Below are 27,901 nucleotides of genomic sequence, written 5' to 3'. Positions count from 1 at the left end.
CTAAGTCCTACATTCTAGGGCCTCAGCAGATGAAGTAATTTTCACCAATATCTGCACCATGATGGAGATTTAACAGCTCCTTTTTTACTGCTGTGGTCATTGTAACCAATGAAATGCAGAAAAATGGAACTGAAGATCTTCCTGTAGAAGCCTGCCAACTCTTGTCAAAGTATTTCTTGATTTTGGGAGTGAAATGTTTTGCTTTTCAGCATTTTGAGAAATGCAATATTTGGAGATACTACAATTAGACAAAATAATTAAAAAAAAATCAGGATTTTCATTTAAACTTTAAAACCTCAAAGATACTTCACTGAAATTAAGTGACTAATTAAAGGTTTTTAATTAAGAGAATTTTGGAAATGCACCGCTGTTAATATCTTTGCTTACAAGAAAATATGAAATTATACCTGCTTTGTTTATAATTTCTTAAAATACTAGCCCACTACCTCTGGAGTAGAGGTAGTTAAAGTTCTTTATACATCCCTAGTAAACTGTTCTTGATCAAAGCAGTTCTTACCTGGCTATGTTCCTTCCTAGCCCCAGGGCTAAACCAGTGACTGTGGGAGAAAAAGAAAAGACAGTTTAACAATATAACTAACAAAGCACATGCTGTCATATGACCAGTCTGTGCGTGCTTTTGGGTATTTTATTGCCTGCCAGGAAAATATAGCCTTTGGCTATGCTTTATTTTAATGGGATATTTTTATTGAACTCTCTAAGTCTGTTACAGTTCTGAAAGAACGCATCACAGATTTCACTTCTGAGAAGCTACTGGCTTTATAGGTAATTATATTTTGTCAAACAAGCTAAAATAACACATAAATGATGGTATTTTAATACTATTATGCACGTGCTATAAATAAAAGTAATTTATTATTTAGTAGTGAAGTGGTAGTTATTAATGATTATAGCTGAAAAGACTTTAACATACTTTGGACTACCTGATAGTTGTTAACATAGTATTTCACAAACTGAGGTCTGAGTTAGAATCTAAAGAGAAATTCCAAGTTTGTAAATTCAGTGGCTTCATATCTCCACACAACTACAGAATTTTGACTATCAGCAGCCTTATTTCAGAGATATAAAAATTTGGACTGAAATGTTGACATGCAGGGATGAGAACGTGCCTCTTCCCTCAACAGCAGTAAAAGCACAATACTGGTTCACATACACACTGTGATCACACAGAACCGAATAACCATCTGAATGGAGCTGTAGCAAGAATTATACAAACCTCCACACTTGGAAAATGAAAATGAGAAGGGAAAAAACCCAAGGGGGATCTCAAGTTACATATAGTATCTACATAGTATTCATGTAAGCAAGCAATGGGTTTTGGTTAAAGGATAAAATAATTTCATCCATTACAATATTGCACAAAAAAGAACATCTGCTATTATACTTGTAAGTTCCTCTGGAAGTACAACCAAAGATTGTAAACTTAACCTAGTCATGCTTTTTTTGAAGTAGTGACATTCAATATAGTTTCATCCTATTCCCCCCCCCCAGCAGCCACATAATGATGTTTAAACTTTAATTAGCATACTGAGAAGATGCAGATTCCATGGAACTGTTCTGTCTAAATCACTTTTATTTTTAAGTCACAAATCTGAAAGTCTTGTGGCTTTTTATCACTCAGTTTTTGTGAGTTTGCTGATGAGCAGTCAATCTTCTCATTCTTGTATAAAAGACCAGCTGTCACCAAAACCTTCATACTGCTTTCTCCTTTTTCTGCTTTTAAGGTGATTAAGGAAAGGGAGTTGGAAATGAAAAAAGGACTGGCAGCAATGAAGTTAAAAGTATACCTGAGATAAGGTAGACAACTATATATTTTGGACATGAAACATTCATCAACTGCACTGAATAGTTCAAAATCTGGTGAAAACAGGGAGATTTCATATACACACAACTTTGATGTTGGCAGGGGAATGAAAAGTACAAAACAGCACATTTACAGATGACTCAACACACAAGGTCACAAACATCCAGGAGCTGATGAAGATAAGAAATATAATGGCTTAGATCTAAATTCCACATAGATGAGTGTCTCGTCTCTGATCAGTGTCAACAGCAAACACTCAAGGAGGAGCAGCAGCAAACTCGTCCACATAAACTCTTGTGGATTGTGGCAAATCAGTTGATTACAGACTAAATAATTAGTAAAACATCTCTATTGAAAAAGTACATCAAAGTAATTTGAATGCATCTCATATTTAGATATTAAAAATCTTTCATAAAGAATAAGACCTCTTGTAACGGGAAAGTAATATTCACATCACACTGATTTTTACAATTTTGTCCATTCACTTAATCACAGTATTATTTATTTGCTTGTAAATACAAAAGTAAACCCCATAAAATACCAGTTGAATTACTTAAGGGTAGAAATAACTTATGAAATCGTAACATCTTGAATTCACACACACATTATCAAGTTATGGGGTGAAACAGAAGTGGATTAGTATCATAGAACAGTTGCTACTAAGGATCTGATGTTTGCAGTATCCTTGCCTTGGCAAGTTCTGTTTAAAACTGGATGCTTGGTCTAGTAGCAGTTAGATCATACAAATGCATCCCCAAATATACTATTTCCTCATCATGTATGTCTGTATTTTAAATTTCTGATTTGAAAAATAAAAGAAAATTTAGTGTTCTTATTCTAGTATTTGAAAGAGATAACAAATAAATAATGCTGTTAAATGTTGCCACCTGAAGAGCATACAGTAATTACATACTAGAATAACTAAACAAACTGAATTACATTCCCTATTTACTTATGTTTAAACAATTAATTCAGTATCTTTCTTTGGAAATTACTGTAACTCCCATCACTGGTACTCACTCATGGTGAAGAGAATCCTGGGCCAAGTGAACCGTTTTCCTGCTACCGCCTGGTCCTGGTGTTATCTAATGGAAAAAACATAGGAAAAAAGAAGTCTTTGAATAATGGGGCACCATATACACAAAATGATTGTTTATTAGGAATATATCGCAAATATTAAATACAAAATAGAGACAACATATAGATGCAGTAAATGCAATTAGCAATATCTGCAATTTTAAAGTAAATTATGAGTGCAGAAAGTGTTATACAAGATTTGGCAAAATTCTTTATGTGCAATTCTGATTGGATGTCAGGCATAAAAGACATTTACAGATGTCAAGGCCCTAAGTTACTTTTTTTAGAAGTTCATGAATGCTTTATCTCCTAAAAATGAAAGTTAGATGTTTTGAAAATCATAGTGAATATACTGTCCTTATTTATGGCTAATACAGAAATAAATTTAGTAAAAAAAAACACCTCCCAACCTTTGTATCCCAACACAAACCTTTTGAAATTCAAGTTGATGTGGGATAGAAAGCAAAGGTAAAATAATTTTTACCACACTTTACTGTAGTCAGATGTTCTGCCAGGCTCGAAAGGAGACCACAAAAACTCAATACATTTATATGGCTCAGGTTTGCCAATAGTACATAAGGAGGAGATTCGCAGATAAAAGCAGTCTACTTGTTACTACAAGAACAATGAGCTCAACTTTTAAAGAAAAATATCCCTATTAATCTGGTGTTGTAATGGAGAAAAGTCAGGACAGTTGAAGCTCCAAGTCCGGAAAACTTTCAAAGAATGCTCACTGGATAATTTGAAAGCTCCACGCGATAAAAGTATTTGAGCAAAATCTACTTTTTTGACCTGAAGAATGATGTCACTTGGGGCTGAACTGAGAAAAAAATGAAGTGCTGTCACTTTTCTAGTTGATGGGGATTAAAAAGAATTGGTAATATCTTAAATCTGAAATATCTATCCAAACATACAAATCTCTAGTAGAGGAAATCATGGTAGCTACATGGGAGAACAGCACCTACTGATTTACCCTCATTTTGTTGTTTTACTAGATTGATTGAGGCCTTACACAGCCATGTGATAATATTAAAACACCGACCAAATGTTACTTTTTAAATGTCATAGTTCATCTAATAATAAAAGTGAGATACGGCCATTGGCAAAGACAGGCCTGTAAATATGAGCAAGTATTTTAATATGAAATTTCTAAATTTTAAGATTAATAACTAAACTGTTACCTTAACACTATAGGTAAACATGCAGCTCAGCTCTTGAGAGTTATATCCTGCATTAATCTCAAAATGAGGTTTTCATGCTATTCCAGTGGGTATCCCTGGAATATAGTAATCCATTTTCTACACTGTGGCTATAAGAAAAGCCGACTGTGCCTATGTCATGCTTTGTTAGAGGTTCATGATCACATTATCTCATGGTGGACCTGACACTTTTATTCAGTTTACAGTATGTTCTGTGTACAGGCAACTTATTTCCTTTGCCAGGGCTGCTGACAACCTTTTCCACACTATATTAATCTTGTTTACAGACTTTATCTTGGTACAAATATCAGAAAACCGAACTTTTTATCTCAGGGAGAAAATAAACAACATGTTGACAGAAGCAAAAGCTATTTTCTGGACTAAAATTGGTTGTTTACCTACAGCCATACTTATGGAAACAAGTTTAAGTTTCCAGCTTACTCAAAATACATAATCTGAAATTTAATAAGCATGGAAATTTCAAGAAAATTCACCTGATAAATTGCCAGTTTTAAAATAATACAGAAACCACAGAAGTATGTTTTCCCACTAATTTATATGAGAATATGAACTTGCTTGGAATACAGTTACAACTGATCACAAAGTGCACTGCTCAGGTTTCTCCTGCGCACCCCAGATAACTTCAGTTACCAAGCAGACACAGAATATTTATAAAACTGAACTCATAATGCATACATATACAGGCCTTTGCATAAAACTGACTGCTGATTATTGTAAGATTCACAATGTGTTAGTGCAAATTAATTCCTATTTGCAAAACTTACCTAGGGTGTAAAAAGCTAAACCAGAGCCCATTGAGCTCACCTTCATCCACTAACTCCCTCTTACAAAAATCTCCAAAGATCTGCTGAATCTCCACAGAAGTAAGGGCCAATTGCTCCAGAAAACGACAGCAAGTTGCAGGACACAAAATCAAAACCAATACCCTCTCAACTGTTCAGATTCTTTATCTATGCAAAACCCCAGTTGTTATCTATCTGTTCATTTGTTAATCAACAAAATCCCAGTGCACAAGAAGAAATCGGGGGTAAAGCAGGTACTGTCTTTCCCCTGGATACTTACAAACAGCACTGAAAGTTTGCAAAACTAAGATTTTTTTTTTTTCAATTGAATGTATGCTAGTGTGCACATATGTGTATGAGGGAACCAGAGTTGCTGTGATGGGAGTGTTAAGAAGACTGACAGACTGGGCCTGCTTTAAATTTTAAACTCAGTTCATCAATTAACATTACTTCTTACACAGTAGTAAACATCCTCCTTTGATACACAAGCATACTAGTTTTTAACACTTGCATGCTAAATTAGCCATGAGTACACAATATCCTAGAACTGATACTGCAGAGTCAGCACTGGCAGGGATGGTCCCTGATGGTTTTGCCACGGGGGTCAAGGTGACCAGGACTGAGCCATCTGAGAAAAGACATTGGAATTGAAGTGGGTTTTCCCTTCTCATCGTATTCTCCTAACCTGTGTCTGATGTCTTTATGTTCTGAGGGAGTGGATACCTTCTCAATTTTTTGAGAAGGAGCAAGTTAAGGGCAAACTGAAAAAGCACGGTTTGATGATTTCCAACGAATGTTACAGGCTCCTTTTGCCACATATTTCATAGGAAAAAATGCAGCAGATTTTTATTTTCTAATAATATAAGTACAGTAATTTTTTTTTAAAATCTTTTGATGGATCAACTTTTTGGAAAAAAGCCATTGCACACTTAAAAGTGTGCACACACAACAGGAACAGAATTCTGACTTCAAAAGTTCCTTCCTATACGACATTAAAATCCCTACAAAATGCCCAATAATAGCTTTCAAGCTTTTTAGTAGATTTAACACTGTTTCTAGAAGTTGCAGTACCCCACAACCAAACATAATCACACCCATACTGGAACTCAGATAACCATAACTAATATAAAAACTGAAAGTATTTCTAACTATTTTCTTATTAAGATTAGCAGCTTTTAAAAAACTTACTAAATGTAGCAGACCACTAGGAATGATATCCTAGGAGATGAGGAGCAATACTGACCTCCAAAAAGTACAAAAGTAGTACTGCAGATCTTCACACAGACCAACTGTATTGTATCTCTACTGTGGCCTAGCTGCATAAAGCAGTAAAGTAAGTAGGACTATAAATGGAAACTAGGGAAATCTTTGAGCCTCCTTGCTCATCATCTTCCTCCTAGGCAAAGTCTCTCCAGGAACACATTTCACAAGAGATACTTACAGTTAATATAACTATTTAATATGAATAAAGTTTAGGGCTAAGCTTAGCTTAGCCATCACAGTGTGTCACATCCACCGTATGAAAGCCCAACAAAATTTTGCTGGACACAAAGTAAAGGTACAGAAATGACCTAACTGCTTTCCTAAATGAAAGAACATGTTCCTTTTGCCACTCTATAACATAACTGCTATGATTAACTGCAGATTAACATATCTAAAAATCAAGTAGATTAACCAAAACTTTTAAATTCCAGAAGAAGAAAAGTCATTTGTATCTGCGTTCACATATTTATAGTATCTTTCCCTAAAAACACTCTATTCACAAAATTTGAATAGTTCTGTAGTGAATTCCGTTTTCTCAGGCAGGATTTACTACAAAAGAAGTCATTTTCCAAAATGAAATGCAACTAAAATCAAATCCTGGAGAAAGGATTTTGCACTGGAAATTACAGCATGACATTGTCACTTCCATAATTTACAGATCTGTAATTGTCAATTTATAGGAAATTAAATCAAACCATGACAAGGGAAGAAATAGAAAAAAATCTATTCTCTATATTTTATTGCACTGATTAAGAGCAATTTCTTATTATTTTCAGCATCAATTTATTATTACACATTTTATAACCCTTCTCCTCCACTAGAAGCACTGGAAAGCACATACACTGAGCAAAGTTCTGGATTTAAAATACGTCTTTAAAAAAATATAGATACACATTTGACTTGGAGCAATATAGAAAACTATGAAAACAAAAATAGCTTTCACAGTATACATTACTGAAACATTGCCATAACCCTAGCTTGACATTACCATTACACTTTTATTCCCTCTGAAAGCACACTCTTGCTGAAGGGCCCAAACTGACCGTTCCAGAGAAGCATCTCTTTAATGTACAGATTACCTTTAAGTGATGCTCAGCCAAACTCTACAAAGTCTTCATGAAGACATGGTTCACTGGCAGAATAGTTCTATGCCAGTTTCTTGCTACTCCAGTTACATTTCTTTAAAATTAACCTCTTACTAACACAGTGTTGCAAAAAATCAATGATCATTGCCATTCTGTTTGCAAAGTATATGTAAGTGATATGGAAAGAGAAAAACTTTGAGAAAAATAGGTCATAAGACATGAACTTTAATCCTAAAGCAAATACACATCTCCCTGTATATGATTTATTGTTTTTTCTTAATATAGTAAAAAACAAAAGAGAGAAAATAAGAATCAGTAAGTTTCTTGGCATGAAAGAATACGCCTTAGCTCCCCAATCTCTCTAGTGATCTCAAACACTGTTAAGAGTTTTCTCTACATTTCTTTTCACACAACTGATCAAACTACCTCTATCTCTTTATATACAGTTTTCAATTGAATGATTAACAGATGAAAAAGAAAATCAAGATATCAGAGACTAAAAGAAGAAAAGTTCACTACTGAACATAGCTACTTCAGGGAAAGATGGAAAATTTAAATCCCACGTATAAAAGCAAAGCAAGGAATTTCTTAGTAAACTTTTGCCATTTCACAGTTTTTCTCTGCTACTTTTAAGATAAAACCTGAATTTGAAATTAAATAAATACAAATTTAAAACTAAAAGGGACTTTTTGAAAAGAAACTGGCTTGGCTGTAAGGTTTTTTTGTTTGTTTGTTTTAAATGGTAACATTAATAGAAAATATCACACACCATGTTTTGTCCTAAGTTTCTGTCAAGGGGACAAGTTTTCGCAGATTATAGAACAGGCACAGTAAATCTATGATGCATTGTAATGATATATATTAGTGCATTTCTGCTGCCTTTAGCTATGTAATACAATAACACTGGAGGAGCTGTTAGAGAAAATAAGTACTAGTGTATGATGCAATAAAAAAAATAATTGGCCTATGGAGAAAGCATTAGGTAAACTAAAAATTTTAAGTGTCCCATCTGGAAGGAAGTCAGGGACTCTTCTGAGATTCCTAACATTTAATATGAGATAGTACTATGTGGCAACTATTGCTCCAACAGCAACTCACAGTACTGCAAAAAAATGTACTGATTTTTAAGTCTTAAGAAGAAAATATAAACCAGAAACTTTTTATTTTTAAATTAAACTCACTCATTGTTAAAAGGCAAACATAAGATTTTCTGCACTGCAAAAACACACCAGACAGCACCACTATTTCAATTTTTTATACTAGGAAAGGGGAAATCTTCAGGGCAGCTGTCTGAAATATATTAGATATTGCAACAGAACAATGGCCAAAAGTTTGCTACATCATTATTCTCTAAATATTATAAATATTCTCTAAATAATATAAATATTATTTAACAAATTTTATTTATATAAAATCAAATTTCCCTCATGTGGGAAACAGAGCTACTAAATAAATGCTGCAATAATATGCTGCATAGATAAATAAAATCTTTATTAGCATATTTTAGATATAAAACTTATCCTAGGGTGAAATCTTCACTAAATCCCGGATTTTGATTTCACTAGTGCTGGGACTGTATCCTTATTAGTTAAGAATAATCGAAAATTCTGAAATAATTTTTTAACTTGTAAAACTATCATTAATAAGTAAAGTAACCCACACAGTAATACAGGCAGAAGGAAGGAGCAGAGCAGTGATTAGGCTACTAGCCTTGACCTGGGAGATGCAGGTTCAATTCCTTGCTCTGTCGCAGGTTTGCTGTTTTGACCTCTGGTAAGTTGTTTTCTGCAGCTCGGTTCCATTTGGGGAAAAAATATAAACAGGACCCTCCTTTCCCCTCCTCAAAGCAACCTGCAATAGTATTTCTTCAGTTCGTTAAAGTAATGTAATACAGTGACAGCAAGGAGTGTACCAGCAACAAAGGATGTCATCCAAGCATTTGCTTAAACTCTGCTTGAAGTACTGCAGGTGATTTTTATTCCTGCTGCCATGGGACTTGTCACAGGAAACAGAAAATCGCCAATATTAAATGCATTTACATACAGAAGCAGAATTACTCAGAACTCTTTGCAGGTACGAGTCGCGCAATGACAGCCCACGGCAGCGCAGCTCGGCGTGGATTGAAAAGCCAAGCACACAACAAAACCCCCAGTTCCAAATCGCCGCCCAGCTTCAGTCGCAAGCTGTGAGTGGCCTCTACTGGCTGACCAAAGGCTACAGGAGTCACTAAGCTTTTGCTATGAGTTACAACCGAGGTTATTAAGTGTGGGAAGAAATGAAACAGAAAGAATACGCTAGCCAGTGCTGAATAATTCACTTGTGCTATGGCTAAAAATAAAGGGCAAACACAAGATGAGTGATACAACAGATAGCAGTAAAAATACCTTTAATACCAGTGCTTTGGCCAAATATATACTGTGAAAGTATACATGCATAAGTCCATTTTCCAAAATGACAACAGAATTTAGCAGGATATACTGTGCTAGCTCTGAAGGTGAAAACAAACCTGAAATTCAAGTAGTGCATAATTTGTTAAGTTATGTATTTTGTATGAAGAGTGAATTACTTCAATTGTGCTATCAATAGTTTGATGTAGATGCACAATTAGGAAGCTTGTTACACCATCTGAGAAGGTATGAAACCAGAGACTACATAACTATTCTTTTCATAGATGAGCAACAAATTTGGCCTTTTCCTTATTTACAAAATTAAAATATGTAAAATACAGAGTAATAAAAAATCAGTGAAAAAATCTGAAAGATGAAATTGCATCTACTGCCACAAAAATGATCTACAATTTCCTCCAAGTACATAAAAATAACATTTTATTAAGAAAAAAAGGAGAATAAACAATAAATATTAAAAAAAACCCCACAATAATTGTAGACAGGACAGTATGGAGAAAAGCTGTCCAAAACATGAAAAAAATACTTATTATTGTGCAATGTCTGTATGAAAATAAAAAAAAAAATTAGATTAAAAACAATAGGGCCAGTAGCAAGGAAGTGATTTTTTTACCTCAATTTTCTTTTCTATAGGAAAAGAAAATTTCTTTTCTAGGAATATGTACCCGATTTGCCATTCTCTCACATTTTAATTGCACCTTATCAAGAAGGATTATTGTCAAACATAAGTGACTACTGATGCCAAAAGTTGATTGCCTTCATGAGCAGCTGTACAGTGCTCCCATACAACACTGTACTCTGTGGTATTTCCAGCTCTCGTTCTGAATTCTGCCCCATTTCAGAGTTCTACCTCATTTCAGAATTCAGTCCCATTATCTCCACTGCTCAAAATTGTTCACAGGGTTATCTAGCTGACATAGAAGATAACCCTCCATCTCACTAGACACCACTGGGATATGACATGCTGACCCACAGTAAGCCCTCATTATTAGCTTGAAACATACACCATATAAATGGAGCTTTGAGCCAAATAATTTGTTTTAAAGTATTTTCATTTTCCTTATACATTAAAACTCATTTTAAACATGCTGACATGAGTTCCATTAATCTATACAGTCATGAACATATTTAGACATGTTAATGTTAGAATCTGACTATTATCAGAAAACAGATGAAAAATACTGACTAAAATACAGCCTGCAAGTAATGTCTTTTTCTTTACAAAAAAAGATCAGAGATTTTAGTTTAATAAATTATAATTAAATGAAAAAAAAAGACCATCCACTGTAATTAAATAGAATCCCAATTGTCTGCACTGCACTGAAGCCCACAGTCTTTTAGTTTCATCGAAAAAAGGCTGGTAGCAAACAGAACAGTGAGATCTCATTCTTTCTCTCCCATCTTTTCCGTACTACTACACTTCCAGTGACTGTGAAAGTGGTTAGGATTAGCAACCCCACACAGATCTGCTAGGATAACTCTCATCTAAGCCACTGAACGGTTTCCTATCGTAGCACCTACAGTTCTGTGTGATTTTACAGTCTTGAGCCAGTTAAGTTTCATTTGCATGAGAACCTCGTTACCGTTTGTTTTTTCAAAGGGGCACCCAACGAGTGATATCACAGTCTGGACAAGAAAAACCACACAGTACCTAAACTATTTTCAGGAGAAGGAGATGGTAGGAAGACTGAGCACAAGAGAATGCTGATAGCATTGTACTGAAAAATTTTCCATGTGAAGAAAAGAGTTTAGGTATCAGAACATTGTGGTTTAAAAGGTTACACTTTGGTAAAATTTGGAATAAAACACCTTTCAAAATCCATACAGTTTGATCAATAGCAGACACTATGAAATTTATACATTTCTGCTAATATAAAAGCATGACCTTTTGCCCTTTAGGTTAAATAACTAGTACCCACAAAACAATTTTTCTTCATTTCAACTGAAATTTGCACCAGAAGGGCTCACAACAGTGGTGAAACAGTGGGAAAAAGGCTATAGGGGAGTTTCATGCACAAACTTGGCCAGTTTCACTACTGACAGTATTACATGTGGATGACACTTTCCATTATTTTGAACTTGCCTGTACATAAATATTTTACACAGTAAGCTTACATGACTAGTAGATTTTAGAAATCCTGTATTTGCCACTTTCTCTACCATCTGAACTTACTATAGAACCATAAGCATTGTTTCAAATTGTAAATGCCAGTAGAGACGAAAAGGAGAAGCAAGCAGAAGCTCAGAAATCAACTTTTCACTGGGCATTTTTAAGGTCAAGCTAAATTGAGGCTTAAGATATATTTTCTACTTTTCTCCCTAAGTAAAATGACGTAGAAATAAAATGCATTTTGAAACACGTTACAATAAATATAATTTTTCTTAGTGAGACATTCTCAAGATTTTCCATCACCTTCAAATATAAATAATTCATGATTTCTACTATAGAAGAAATGGAAACAAGTAGGTTCTAATAGAAAAAAAAATCAAAAGTGGGAATTCCGCTCATACATTTTAAAAGAAACTGTCAAGCTTGTTAGGCTTAATAGCAGTGCCACACTGGGATATCACCTGGATACGGCGGCATTGCATTTTGTAATTTCTAACATAATGCAGATACCAAAGATGTATCCTACTGAATGTTAAGCTCATGAATGGATTGTGCAAAGTCATCAGCAACTTTGATTTGAAGACTAAACTGTATTATCTAACTCTCAAATCCCTACTTATCAGTAAATGTGCTCCCAAGTTCTCTTTGTATGATATCAAGACCTATATGATGGAAAACATCACAGTATGCTCCTAAGAGAGCCTAGAGTTCCTTAAGGTAATTTAAACTTGTAATGCATTATAACGATATCTATTCCAAAACATTAATTCATAAAGAAAGGGACACCTGTGTTCCAGGAGCAGAATGCTGCTTCTGTTACCCTCTCCTCCAGCAGGATGAAATAGCATTGCTTGTTTTGTACTGTCAAGTAAACTTAGTTTTACAAACAATGCTTCTGTCAGAAAGTTGTGTTCAGTATCAGAAAAAATTTTGCTCTTAGAAAACTTAAAACAATGAACAGAAAACAGAGTTTAAGGTGTGTGTCTGTGTGACTGAGGGTAGGAAAATGTGTCTGACTCAGTGGCTTTCTCTATTGCAAGATGCACTGTACTCATTTACAGGCTCTTCTGTTCCTGGAAATTACATGGGGGAAGGACAATTCACTTTGCCCTGATGTCTCTGGTAGCACCAATTTTACTTTGCTGGCCAGATCTATGAGAATAGGTTTTGGTCACTATGGAACACGTTAGTTGCCTTAGGCTTCTAAAATTCCTGATAAAACTATGCACAAGAAACTTTTGGCTACCAAAAGCATACCCTCTACTCAAAAAGCATCACTGTAGAAACAAGGACAAGAGGAGTAACTAGTTTTTTGGGTCCTGACTATATAGAGGGTCAAGTAAAGAACATTTTTTCTCTCTGCTGCAAGTGTTTAACATGTTGCAGGGCACAGAGAGCAGACACAAAGCAGAAAAGCACATTTGCCAGGTCCTGGAGAAGACTCACTTTTCACCCACCTCAGGTCTATGAAGTCATACTTCATAGAATTCTGGCCCATGGCTATCAGCACACCTTGCAAAATGCCAAGGGAAACCTAAGCTGCCCTTGGGGAGTTAAAACATTATTTTACCTGTTAGTACAGGATGAAAAAGAAAAGAAGCCAAAGAGAGGGTCTTTGACACAGAGAAGATCTTGAATCAACTACCAACATTCTACATTTATATGAGTATGCTATTCTGAAAATACTTATAGCCAACTTAGACCCTAATAAAGACAAATTGCCCTTAAAACTTACACCTTGCATAACAGTATGACATGACTCACCAAAACAATGTCCAAGACAGGGAGATGGAAGGAGGAGAATTCTGACATGGAAATAAATTGTGTTCAGCTATTTATGAGTGACAGCCTTGGTCCTAAAAATTTATACATGCCTAAAAGCTTTCATAGACTATTTGGGTACATTCTGACAACTCCATGATGTAAACTTCACTTTCAGTCAAGGGAAGTATTTTTACTACCAGTACGAAAAATAAGCATTCTTCTGTGGGATGCTGGAATACATATTTGATTTTAGTTTGGGAAGGAAGGAATAGGAAAATGAGCCAGAATGAAAGCAGAAGGTACTGCGTGCAAATATTACCACGAAAAATTGAAAGTATTTGGAAAAGCACACCTTCACAGAAATCTACAGTAAGATAAAAACTAAGAGATTGTTGAAAGATAATAATAACTATCTCCTTAAAAAAATGGTGCTTGTGGAATTCTTTGAATCTCTCTGCTTTGTTCAAGGCTCAAAGACATCAGGTCAATATAACCAAATTTATGTTCTCTACCATCCCAAAGATGGTGGAGTAAATACCATCAACACAAAGTCTTGCTGAACCCACTACTTGCCTTTCAATTTGGTTGTGGTACAATCTTAGCCAAAGTTTTTAAAGTGAGTTATTAAGTTTTCATTTCATTTGCTGCCAAAGCATATCTGTGATGTTTGCTTACTAAATGTAGCCTTCAGGATCAGTACCTTCTATTTAGCTACTCAAGCAATACTATGCTGATAGACTATTCCATTTCCTACCAAATATCTAAAAGTTTACACAGTACCAGAATGGAGACTGAATTGAGGGAACTCAGAACATTATTAAGGCTGATTTAGTGTGCAGGTAGGCTTAACACTAGAAAACATGGTAGGTTCCAAACTGTTGATAAGATGCTCAGATTTCTCCAAGAAAAATCAAAATTGCTGGTCAAGATAAAGCTCATCTATTTACCTGTTAACTGGACACCAATAGCATAAATACAGCATTCCACAAAGTTAACTGGAAACTGTTACAGTTAAACAGAGTTACAGAAACTATGAGTTTAAGAAGAATTATAGAAAATAAACAGTTCGATTAATGGGAAAAAAAATATAAACAGGCACATGGGTAACTCTGGCTGAATCTCTTGCATTTGATGGTAGCATTTAAGAAATTGTATATATTGGTAGAAAACAGTGTTGTATGTATCATACCTTTGATAGTGTTAAATTGTGAAGGTGGCCAAGAAACAGCCATTTTAATTTGGCATTATGACACACAAATATTTAAGTGGCAAAAACCAAAATAAATGTTGAGTTTTTATAAGCTACTTTAAAAATAATAAACATATAGTGATGTATTAATTAGAAGGAATGTTGTTGGCAAGAAATAATATTCATTGAAAATGTGCCATAAGTGCCATGAAATATTTGGGAACATTTTCAAGTTCTTCCGGCATATAGCCATGTATTGAGGAAAATATTGAATGGAAAAAAGAAAATTTCAAAAAAATTCTGGAAAGTTATCAAAGCAGTTCCTATTAATAAGGACTGATTCATCCTACTTTCAAATGAGAGGTCATCTGCCCATCAAAAGACGGTGCCTACTGAGGGAATGCCCATTCCCTGGGGGAAAATATGGCATTAGTTACGTGGCTCAAGACACCTTCTTGGAAAAGTAACAGACACACATAATAATCTTTAGGAAAAAAAAATAAATCTTTCCAACTCTAACACTAATGGATGCAGACATACATCTTCTACCTAGTTCATCATCCATAACAGCAACCAAATGAGGTTCAAACACAATGAATTGTCCTGAACATTGAAAATTTCATATTCATCTAACTCGATACACAAAGAAATGCTCTATTGTCTTTTTTAAAGACACCGTTAAAGTATGTGCCTCATCTCCTTCCACAGCTAAACAGTTTATCTCTGGTGCCAGGGTAAAAGCAGTGAGTAAGTTCCTATTCCCGTAAAACCCTTTCAGAAATATATTTGACTTCAGTCAACTACAGGAATTAATATTTATTTCCTCCTTATACTTGGAGATCTGTGAGATCAACTCTGGAAGCTTCTGCTCTAACCAAATTCCTACTTATTTCTATCATAAGATATGGGGAAGGTATTACTGTTTTCACTGATTCAAAGTGAAAGCCTATCAGCTACAGAAGCTTTCATATCAAAATACTCAAGAGAGATTTTGTGGCTAAAATTAACAAGAGTATTATTTTCCATTTGTACCTTAGCTCAAAGTCTCTGAAGTTATTTCCTACAATTTTGTATGATCCACCATTAGAGCACCATTTCACTGTGATGAACAATTCCTCTTTCCTATTGTGGGATTTTTCCAAGTCCCTGGAATTCTCTGAATGGACTTCATTCGTCTTTAGATATTGTTTACTATGTGCAAAAACATTTCTAGTGAAAGGCAAAATAAGGAAACAACACAATACAGTGCTCTGGATTGATTAAAGAATTAAGTAACATTGTAGTTTGTTAAATCTAAATATTTGTGCTATTTCTGCCATTTAAAAATATTTAAGAAGAATACTATCTCCAAGATTTAATTTTTGAAGTCAAATGATAAACATACAAACAGAGAATAGCAGGGAGAAAAAACCTTGATACATGAAAACAGAGATGTGACACGCTTCCACAATATCTTTAGGCAACTGGAGCATGTTTTCTTCATCATGCCAATAGGCTTAACATTTTTAAATTTACAAAACTTAGGATTGGGAGCAAGTGATAGGAGGACCAATGGATGCTGTTTTGACTCTGTAGGTATATCTGTATTGATTTTTCAAAACATATTTTGCTTAGAAATTACTGCAGTTTAAGTAAGGGAGCTACTTTTAAAATTCAAATATTTCAGAGTCTGTTCTCTTTCCACCTGACATCAGAGTCAGCCTTCGTGCCAAAAGAATAGACACTATTCTTCTTTGTAGGAATAATAATTTTGCCCCAAAAGTGCTTTAGGATTCTGATCTATACAGAAGTGTTCACCCATTTTTGCATCCTCACAAAAGGCTATTTATGCTTTGGTTTCTATTAAAAGATACTTATGTTTTTAAACCAGGTAAAATACTGTGATAGATCTATGGCAGAGTTACAAAATCACTACTGATGAAATTAAGTAAAACATTACAAATATGGGACCTCAGTAAAGGAACTGGAGACACAGGATGAGAATTAGCTTCCCATTGCCCCTCTAGTTTAATACAATTCTGGAAAAGAAGTTCCTAAAAGTTTAAGTTTGCACAGTTCCTCCGGAGTCTTCACTACGTAAATGACTAACAACTTTTGAACAGAAAAAGTTTTACCCCCAGTATAATCAAGCTCTTTCCTTCCAACTTTGGATTACATTCCCTCACATAGCAAAAACATAAACCTGCAGACAATGGTGCAGATAACAAGCAGTGTGGTAGAGTAAAAAGACCTAGTAAAAACCAAACAAAAACCCACTAATTCCCCCAGAGCTGAGCCGCTCATTTTAATGGAGCACTTAGGTTTTCACTAGGTGTCTAAAAAGGGAATAAACACCGGAGATGAGACAATATCCCTCACAATGGTTTTTAAAGTTTGGTGACTTCAGAACTCATAAAACTCTGGGCTGATTAGGACAGGATGTACTTACAACCCTTTGCATGCATTAAAACAGTCCTCATCTATTATTGAATCATCACTCAAATTCAGCTCATGGAAGTGAAAATCGTAGCGTTCAAAACATGAAGTTTTAAGGATGCCATGCAGCAACAGAATAAAAGTGTGGGTAATCTTTAAAATACTTGAAAATGGAAAGCCCTAGGAACCCTAAGGCAGCAGTGTCACTTTTACTTAATGTATAATATACATATCTTAAAAGCTGGATTTTTCCTAATACATAAAAAATACATTTCAACTAAGAGTATTTAATTTCTCAGCCATATGACTCAGATCCATAAATAAAAATGTCTCAATTGAACTGTAATTTCCAAAAGCAGACTTTGTTAGGTGTCTCAAACAGATCTGTATGTACCATTTTAGGGGTGGAACAAATATCAACTTTATTTTCTAAAACCCACCCTTCCTGCTGGCTTTCTGGAGTGACTTTAGTCACAGTGTTGCAACCCACATGTCAAGACAAGCCTTTTATCGTACCAGAAATGGTACTTCATCTCCACTTGTCTCTTCTTTATTTGAATCACTTGGGGATATAGTTGCAACATCAACACATTCCCAACATACTAAAGTTTTAAGCAAAGCGTTTTCTGATGAAATAATTCGGCATAATATGTATTTTCCTTAACAGGAAATTAAAAAAGATCAAGTAAAACAGCAACAAATGTACTGGGTGCATCGTCACTGTAGTGTTTGTGCATTTACCAGCCCTAGAGTAAAAACGCAAGCACGCAAACAACAAATGTCTTGTTTTTCATACAGCCTTATGAATCATGGCAGCCTATTTGTAGACCTGCTGTCACTACCTGACAAACAGATAAGGACTTACATTCCATCTGAATTTATTTAAGTTTACATTAAATATAACAAGTTTATTCCAAACCAGAAGGGAAATATCTTTAAGTAGTAAATTATGTGCCTCACACGTTGACACCTCAGAGTAAGCCCACAAAACTGCCAACTCCAACATTTTAAAGTGTAAGTTGCACTTATTTGACAAAATCCCCACCTTCAGCATTTCGCAAGGAAGTGAACACTACCACAGAGATTCTGTATGGATACATTACTTCCAGTTCTGCTAGTTTCCATTTGTTTTACTCTTATTTACTTTCCTGAAGGGACTAGTCTTTCAGCTGGTATAAATATGCACATTAAATGAGCTACAATTAATTAATTGATAAAGCTACCACCCTTCTACTAGCTGAGGAATCAATTCCAAAATGTACACTCATAAATATTCATATTTTCAGGACAGTTAATTTCAAATAGACTTGAAAAAGGGAATGTTAAGATCCAGAATACCCCACATTGCTAGATTACAATATTTGTATTTAGCAGTTCATTATTTCACCATGAGAAAATGCTCATTGGCTTCCATTAGTAGTTAAATGTATTTAAACTATAAATATCTTTTGGCTCTTCAGCAAAAACAAACTGCTAGATATTTCAAAAGGGCAGCTGCCACATTGTTCTCTGGATGCAACACAATGGCAGGTCAAACTTTTGTTCCTCTTGTCCTACAAACAATTTTCAAGCCCGTGCTCAATAAATAAATTTGGTCTCAGCACTCCCAATCAGGGCTGCACAATCCCCTCAGTAGCAGACCTATGATAAATGGACTTATTTTCCCAAATCAAACACTTGAATTTAAATTCAGATGAGTTAATGCAAAGGTCAACATTGTAATCAGTTCTTTTGATCTTTATAGAATTTCTAGAGTAATACATAATAAATCTGAAACAAGGCAATTTGCAGCTCTGTATGTGTGGCTGGTAATAAAAATCTTAACGATTAGAGCCTTTATGTACTTAGGGAACGTTTTATAGTAATAGCTATAGTGAGAGCCTCAATGCATGGGGAATGATGGCAATAGATAACACTGAAAGACATGATTGCTTGATTCTTTATATAGTTTATACAGTATGTATAGATTATACATTATGAATTAAAGCACAATGTATCTGAAGAGTCTCCCAATGTTTTTCTAACATTCTATTTCCGATTTGCCTCCTCCACAAAATATGGCCTTGATAAAAACTTGTGAATTTAACAACAATCTCATATATAGAGATTTTTATTGTTTCATACACTAGTACGTTACCTCAAAGAAAATAAGAAATTAAAATGTTTGTGCATGGTGTGTACATGTCTTGTTCTCTTTTCTTTAAAAAGGAAGACCGATTTTTTTGGAAGTATGTATTTAGATGTATAGTATGTCAAATTTCTTATGAACCAAAAATGATTATTAGACAAAATGTATTTGAGTTGAAAACTGGACATGAAATCCTAGAAACAGACTAAAATGTCAGCAGTCAAATGAGGAAATACTTAAAAACAAAAGGGTAATTTGTTTTTTTAATAGTCCCTTAAAGGTTTCTTGATAATAATCAGATAACTACCTAACCATTAAAACCGTAAAAACATCTTCCTTTCCAATATTCACAAAACAAGACATTTAAGAACTGGTGTCAGAGAACACCTTCCATAAACATACAATTATGTAGTAGAGCAAAAACAGCCCATAGTTTAGGAACTGAAGAAAGAATATTTTTTCAGGAAAATGAAGACTAAGCAGCTGTTGGTGATGACTGCACTGTAAGGACCAAGAATTCATCCATGGGAACTGTGACCGAGATTCTCACTATCAGGACATATCAGTTGTCTACATCTATTCAGTCAAGTTGAGAGATAAATAAAATTGATCATTTGTTTACTTCCCCTACTCAGAAATCTCCTATTCTCACAGAACACATACACATCTCTCTGGCAAAAATAAAACCCTTCTTTATCTGACTCCAAATTCTCCTAGGTGGTAATTACACAAATTAAGTATATACACCATCAGACAGACCATTACTGATACTGAATAGTGCTTGTGGGGGAAAAAAACGTGAGGTTTATTGTTTGGTTTTGGTGCAAGACATCATCTCTTTTGTAACAAACAGAGCTGTGAGAGTGATCCACTTGACATGCTTGGAAGAATGTCTTAAGTCTCATCAACTGAGATAACGCAACTGTTTTAAGGGGACTACACTTGCTGCATCATATAGGGGTTATGAAGTACATCTAAGCCTAAAGAATTCTCTAAAGAATCTGACTTGATACTGCATGACAGGTCTATTAAAAGTTATCATTAGTCAAAAATCAATACACCACCTAGTATATATATAACGGATTAAAATCACAGCTGATCATCTTCAGAAATAATTACAGATGGGGAATCTTCTTCCAATAGACATATTCCTAGCAGCACTCCAGAGTATGATTAAGATACTTAACTGCAAAAAGCTAAGAACACAAAACTGGGAAAAAACCCCAATATGTCAGTGACTTGCACGCAGGCAACCTAACTGTGGCAATTACAGACAAATCAAGCTTTCACAGCTCTAAAGCTGTCCTTTTGAAAGAGGCTACTGGGTTTTGCTGACTGAATTATTTTGTTAGACTCCCATCTCCCCTCCTGGGAAAATATTGGTTTATCGAAACTCTGTTCAAGGGGATGGACTGACATTTGTAAAACTATCCCAGTGAGGACTTTCTCCAAGCCTTTCACTTTCTTATAAAAGGCAGCAGAAGCTGCGTGCTACCAAACAGCCGATAAACTCCTGAAATGGACATCATTCCAGGATGACCCTGTTTGAGCAGGAGGTCGGACCAGATGACCCACTGTGGTCCCTTCCAACCTGACCCATTCTGTGATCCTGTGATCTTGTGGGAACACACTGACTGAACTGTGGTGACAGGACTCTGGTTCCTCGTATCATAACTCACACACACACCATATTACTGTCTTAGTGTGAAGAGAACGGAGGGAAAGCATGACGTACAGGGCTTCAAAGATAGTAAGTTGCTAAAAAGAAAAGCATGTAAATTTTAACCTCTAGTTATTAATGTAATAAATTCAAGACTGCAAGAAGGTAGATTTAGATTAGCAAATAACAACTTTCCTAGGATAAGATCATGGACCATGAGGTAAAATGCATAGAGAAACTGCAACGATAGAGATTTTTCAGCTTTATAGAAAAACACCCAAGAACTGACTTTTTTGTTTTGACACAGAAGGTAAGTGACAATACAAGAAAGTATGACTGATATATCATCATACTGGAGGAACTGTTTTTGCTTTTCATGTTAAGGTGTCAGTTTGACTACATTCATATTAGGGTTACCTAAAGAAAAAAAATGCAGCAAGATTATTATAATACATTATATTACATTATATTAGCACCTTATACACAGAGCTACATAGCACAACTAAAACCATCACCACCAAAAAAACTAAACCCACATATTAATGCCTTAAAAGCAAGGTGTGAACTACATTTTAAACTTAGATACCTTGATGTAATGGATTGTTGCCTACAAAAAAACCAACCTGGAAGGATCTTATGAGAAAGAAAAGCATCTTAAATTTGGAAGAAAAGTTGGGAAAGGCAAGGCAGTGAAAGGATAATCCTGCAAAGACATTCAGTTCAAAAAACCATCTTTGTCACCACATTCTAAATGTGTATAAACAGGCAAGAATGATTTTGTCAAGGCTAGACAAGAAACTGTAACTGAAAATACAGAAAGATTGGAGCCTGAGCAAAAGATTAAAACTGTGTAGAAAGACAGAAAAAGAAAGGTTATTTCTTAGCAAGAAAGCCAAATAACACGATTTAGAAAGAAAGCTAAGTCAAAGCTGACACACACTATTGACTGATATGACAAAGGCTGGGAACATTCTCCACAGAGATTAAATGAGTGCCATATATTTTTAAAAAAATTAAATAAAATAATGATAAGCCAAAGGGGATACTGAAATATTAGAGGTGAGAGTGAAGAACTGTGTGAAGTGGGTGCAAACAGCAGTTATGGACAATGGTTTATTGTAAAAACTGGTTTTATTTCTTCTTCGCTAATAACAATTAAACCCAATTCCGTATACTGAATTCTTTCTACTATTCCATCCGCTGGTATATCCCTATCCTGTCTTCAGCCATATCATCATGAATATTTTTCTCAGACAACCATTTTGTTATTTCTGTGTAACCCGAGAACACCACAATAGTATACAATCATTTTAATGTTAAATATATTTATTTTTAAGAAAACTATGCTTGCAGAATACTAGCTACAAACTTGTTTTCAGTTGGCAGATTAGAGTCCCCCCATATGCAACTATAATTTAGTAATTAAACATTTTGGTAGTATAATTAGAGCAAATATATATAACTTGCTAAGCAAGAAATAAAATAATTAAGATGTGCAATTATACAATTACCCTGTAATTACACAGGCTTTCTAAAAACTTAGCTGAAATGATGAACGACCATTTTAAGAGATTCCAGAGTCTTTCAGAATTTATCTTGTGGAGTATATCCAAATAATCAGCTCACATCACAGATTTAAAAGATGGAATATTTTTCCTCTAGAATAAACTGTCTGCAAATGCAAACAGTAGAAATGACAGATCAGTCATGTAATTAAAAATATCAACAATAATATCCATTCAAGGAGTCTGAGCTTTATAATGAAACTAATTTAGATTTTCAAGACAGTTCCTGGTATAGAGATGCTCATATTATATAAGGTCCTTTTGCTCTACCATATTAAAGAAAAACTGAGTTGAGCTGCAATACAACTGTAAAGAATGGGCCAAATGAGGCACTACGATAACTGTTTCTATATATTCTTGGGTTAGAAACATTAGCTTTTTAAAGATGAACACTACCATAACAAAACAAACAAACAAAGCAGAATTACATCTGTTTGAAGATTCTTAGACTGGTTTGATGACTATCATGTTTCAAACCCCTGAGTTATTTTTTTCTTAATGTATGAAGATCAAGCAGAGAACAGTTGAAAAAAATGGAAGTAATTGCTACAAGCTTGACAGTATTTAAGTGTGTATCTTGTACTGCTGAAAACAGACTAAAAAGGCTTCTGCTTCCATTGTAGTTTTTGTTACACAGCAGGTTTCTGTGAACAAAATTATGACTTCATAAGGTTTCCTTGTACTATTTCTTTACACACTAAAAGATCTGCTGTGAAAAAAGCCAGGGAACTGTAGCTATAGAAGAGAGAAAAACTTCATCATACCTGCTCACTACAAGCAATGGTGAGGAGTTACATAAAGAATGGATGATGCTTCTGCCGCTGCTACCACCACCATCACTCCCCAGGACACCTGTGCAGCCTTAAGTACACTTCTCATGAGAAGGCTCTGAAATCTAAATTTTTTGGAACTTGCCTACAACTCTGCCTCAAATGTCTAAGTTCTGTAGGAAAGAAATGTACAGCCATACCTGTACATTTCCTATTTCTGTACATTCCTGCGTGTGACTTCTTTTTGGCCTCACGTTGAAATGCCCAATGCTCTACACATGCACTGAATATGACAGGAGGTAACAATACAAATTATTTTTTAAAAAGTACTATATCTATGTTTCTGTGGCCAGCAGAAGCCAGCAAAGTGTTCACTAAAGTGTAGTTCATAGGGGTTTACATTTTGCCTTGATATTCTCTTAGTAAATGAGCCTGTCATTAGTCAATAGGAAAATAAATCCACCTTTTTGAGACACACTGTTGATAAAAAACCCCCCATACTTCAACTTCTAATTAGTGCAATTAATATTTATTAGGTATAGAAAATGAAGACACTGATAAAAAAATTAGGGAATTGAGAGAACTACCCTTCTGCAAAAGTAAGCTATTTTTAATCTCTCTCAGTCCTTCCATCTGGTTGGACACAGATTTTAAGAAGTACAGGTATACGGAGAAAGATTTTTTAACGATTTTTAATAAGTAAATATTAGACAACAATAATAAATATTACTTTACTATTAGTACTAATATAACTTCACAGTTCCCAGTTACTGTTGCAAAAGTCTTAATATCAGCTGCATACCCTTTATCAGTTCTTACAGGAAAGAAAAACAAAAGTACTAAAAACTTCTCTTCTGTCTTTCCATTTATTTATATTATGTGACTTGTCTCCAAATTCTTCCCATTCTATTTTACTTTCTTCCTTTTATTTTTCCCATACCAGCCTCTTGCTGTCTTCTCCTCCCTCAGTTGATGCTCTCATGTCCAAAAGGCAATAGAAATAAAACACACCCATTACAAACACAACATTGTTTCAGTCACAAGGCACTTACGAGATAATATTTTTGCTTCCTGCCTCTACTTCTCTAGGTATTTAAAACTGTAAAGCTCCCTGGGTCTAGGACTATTTTTGCTCTCTATTTCTGTATTGCCCAGCTCAATCAGAACCTGAAGTTTTGGGGGTCTCACGATGCTCGCGCTCATCAGGAATTAGTTTATTTGCTAAAAATTTCCAAATTTAATTGACAATTCGCAGATAGAATACACATAAGAAATACCTTACCACTGTTATAAAGAAAAAGCACAGAACAACCCTGACACTATGCTAGACACAGTGATGAATTCAGCTTACACAAAACTAAGTAGTACTCTAAAATACCTGCCTTGGGAGCTTGCGTATGAGGTCGCATCTATGTCCAACAGAGGATTTCAGCTGGACAATGATGAAAAGTCCATATGTTACAGTGCCACCATAAATTATGTTAGAACGTATGGTCAGGCCACAGAGGGGCTCCAAAAATAGGTTAGAAACAGCTCTCTGACTGAAAACAAATTGCCTAAATTCCAATATGAGAAAACAGTGTTCTTGACATATATTTTCATGTGGCTACCGCTGTTTCGAGCTAAGTCTACAGAGATGGAATACAATATGCTGCAACTACAAATTTGGAAGTTGTTATTCGATTAAGACACTAAAATGCAGAGAAATCTGCATGGTTCTAATGCCTTCAGGCTTCAAGATTTATTATGAAATAAAGAAAAAATGAATGATGGTATGTCAGTTGGTCTGGACATCAGTTACTGAACCTGCATTATAGACTTTTAATCATCACAGACATTAAAATGTTTATAAAACAACTATTATCACACAGTTGAGGCTGTATAAAATGGAACACTTCTGAAATATACACAAAAACATACAAGCTCGAATAATACTTTCCCATTGCACTTAATACTTTTAAAATTAAAAGAACACCTGACTCCACATATCTATAATGCATCACTTCACAACTCTGAATCTTTTAAAGCCAGGATTAAGCTTTGTAAGAACTACCCTGAATGCAAAATAAGACAGTTTTACAGAACAAACTGCTGTTAAGCAGCTTGCAATCTAAATACTATACAATTCTAACCTCTAGTAAAATCACCTTCATTTTAAAATTATGACATCTGATGGGATGTTTTTTCTTGCAACTAAGTATCTTAAAACAGAAGTACAAAACAAATTTACAAAGTGCAATTATATTAACTTCCTAAATTAATATTCACTAAACTGAATTGTCTACTGTTGAAGACGTGCTGTACCTCTAAGGCAGGGGGAATCAGTCTGGGATTCACTGATTAACACCTTATGTTGATTAATCCTATGATCTGATTGAAAAGTCTAAAGATCAAACGAATATTAAATAAGCTGCCGTGTTAAAGTAAGCAGTATTCAGTTTTCACATTTTATTTCTTGTGTACAATATTTTTGGGAATAATCCTTCAGGCTTGTCTGATAAATACATCTGAAAGCTACACATGAGATGTAAACCCAGCAGAGTTGTACTCAGCAGAGAAAAGTATCAAGTTAAGATGCATTAAGACAATTAGGATTTATAGTAATTACAAGAAACTTGCCAGGGGCTAAGCAATCCTGCTACTTCAGTACAAGCACTTAAGATGATTTTGCATTTCCACCAGTTTCTGTGTTCTATTTTGATATTTTCAGGTGGTCTAAAGCACGCTACTGTGAAAACACAGACAAAAAAGTCCATTGTGCGTGTATTTCTAAATCTTTTCGCTTACCACCTTAAAGTTTTTAGTAACTTGGCATTGACTAGTCTCACTTGACTTCCTGACTCAAAGAAATAAAAAGCTTTGCTAATGCAAAGATCACTTCTTAGGATCACCTTTGGGTAAGGTAAAACAGAAGCTTGAAATAAATGAAAAATTTAGTTATTTTAATTGCCATTACTGTACCAAAGAGCACAAAGCCATATTGTCCCACAGCATGAAGTGATCAGATATCTGCCCAAAATGATGGACAGCTCTGGCCCAGTGAACAGGCAAAAAAATCCCATTTACTCTCTGCCAGATGGGACCTACTGGACGCTTCAGCGCAAACAACTCATCCTTCTTCAGACCTTCTTGTCCGACTCTTGAGCTAGCTCCAGCTGATAATGATGGATATCAAGGCTACAGTAAAGTGGGTGACAACAGCAGCCTTGTTATAACTGCCAGTCTTTCAGTCTTGTCATTATTACACATTGAAGATTTATTTGAGTTTATTGTTGTGCACTGGGTCTAGCCATTTACAATTCATCACCTACTACAGAAGGTTCAAGATAGTGGCCATAGCTATAATTGCCACCTCCACCTGCTTCTGGAAATTATGAGGTCACAGGCGAGGGCAGCCTAACATCCTCAGAGCTCTGCAAGTCCCCACGAGCACCTGCAGAGAATACCACCAATGTTACTCATGGCATATTTGGAACCATTATCTTGGATATTTTGGAATGTCAGACTTAGTTTGTAGTTACGGAATACACATACTTCAGAGCATCCCTGAAGTTCTAATTCTTTAACAGCATATTAAAACTTTATGCCTGCTTCAGGATCCAGGGAGTCAGTGTTGTAATTCTTCTGTATTTGTAAACTAATATTTACTTTATGTATCTGTAAAGAAATAATTTTATCTTAAGTACAATGGGAGTGTACTTTTCTGAAAGGCTACAAAAGAATACAGTCAACAATGTGCTAATGTTAAGCAAATAAGAAATAAGCAAGCTGAAGAAAATAATGCCATGCAAAGAATCATGTACTTTTACCACAGGTTTCTTATTGCAAAATATTTTAAAAGTGGAAACTGGTTACTCACTGCTGATGTTTTCCTCAGTATCGGTAAATATTCAAGTAGACAAATGCTGTCTAAAATATTTCCTGGTTTTATTAGAATACTCTCAATACTCACTTCTTTTTCCATTATTAAAACAATTACCTTTATCTAAAGTGAAAATCTTGTGAAGCACGGATTTATTTTCTATTAGCAGTCAAAGATATATTATTAAGAAAACCTGACAATTTCTCTAATGTCCACAATATTTTAAAACCCCTAGAACTCAATATATGGAAACCAAGAGTAATGCTTCTGCTGTTCATTACAGGCAGTCATTTAAGGCAGCAGGGAAAAAGTCAAGGGTTTAGTCAAGTCGCTTAATGAAGGAAAAAAAATAAAAATTCTTTTCAGGCTTAAACTAGGCTGAAGGTCATCAGTAAAGAGAGTTAACTAGGACCTCACAGTAAGTAGTACATAAATACAGCAGAAATGTTTCTACCTGGAAGTCATTCAAAAGGCACAACTTTCAAAAAAATAAAATAAAATGTAGGTCTGACCTGGTTAATGGTTACATATGCTGCTTAAACCCAATAAAAACCGAACTTTTGTGGTATTGTTAGATCAGCAGTATCCTTCAGTTTCTATGTTAGCTGTACTACATGAGAGAGAACTGTGTTATATTTATGAAGAATTTAATAAGTATAAACTTACTATACACTCTCAGATTTATAAAACTATCACATGAACATTGAGGTTATTAAAAAAATAGTTCAGGATTCAAGTCAGTCATTAAAAAGGTATTTTCCAACAAAGTCTCATACAGAAGTGC

At 34.9% G+C, this 27,901-nt stretch overlaps 1 protein-coding gene across 1 annotated transcript in view; it reads right to left on the bottom strand.

The window, feature by feature from the left end:
* The window catches only part of GPATCH2 (G-patch domain containing 2), a 119,640-nt gene that overhangs the window by 31,400 nt on the left and 60,339 nt on the right, over positions 1-27,901 (bottom strand). Inside the window, 2 exon segments of the mRNA XM_018085362.3 lie at positions 518-557; positions 2,843-2,907. Coding sequence (XP_017940851.3) covers positions 518-557; positions 2,843-2,907 — 105 coding nt within the window.

The sequence above is a fragment of the Manacus vitellinus genome, unplaced genomic scaffold (genome assembly GCF_001715985.3).
Source record: "Manacus vitellinus isolate BGI_N305 unplaced genomic scaffold, ASM171598v3 scaffold_8_pilon, whole genome shotgun sequence".
Lineage (NCBI taxonomy): Eukaryota > Metazoa > Chordata > Aves > Passeriformes > Pipridae > Manacus > Manacus vitellinus.
This window is presented reverse-complemented; position numbering and strand designations above follow the sequence as displayed.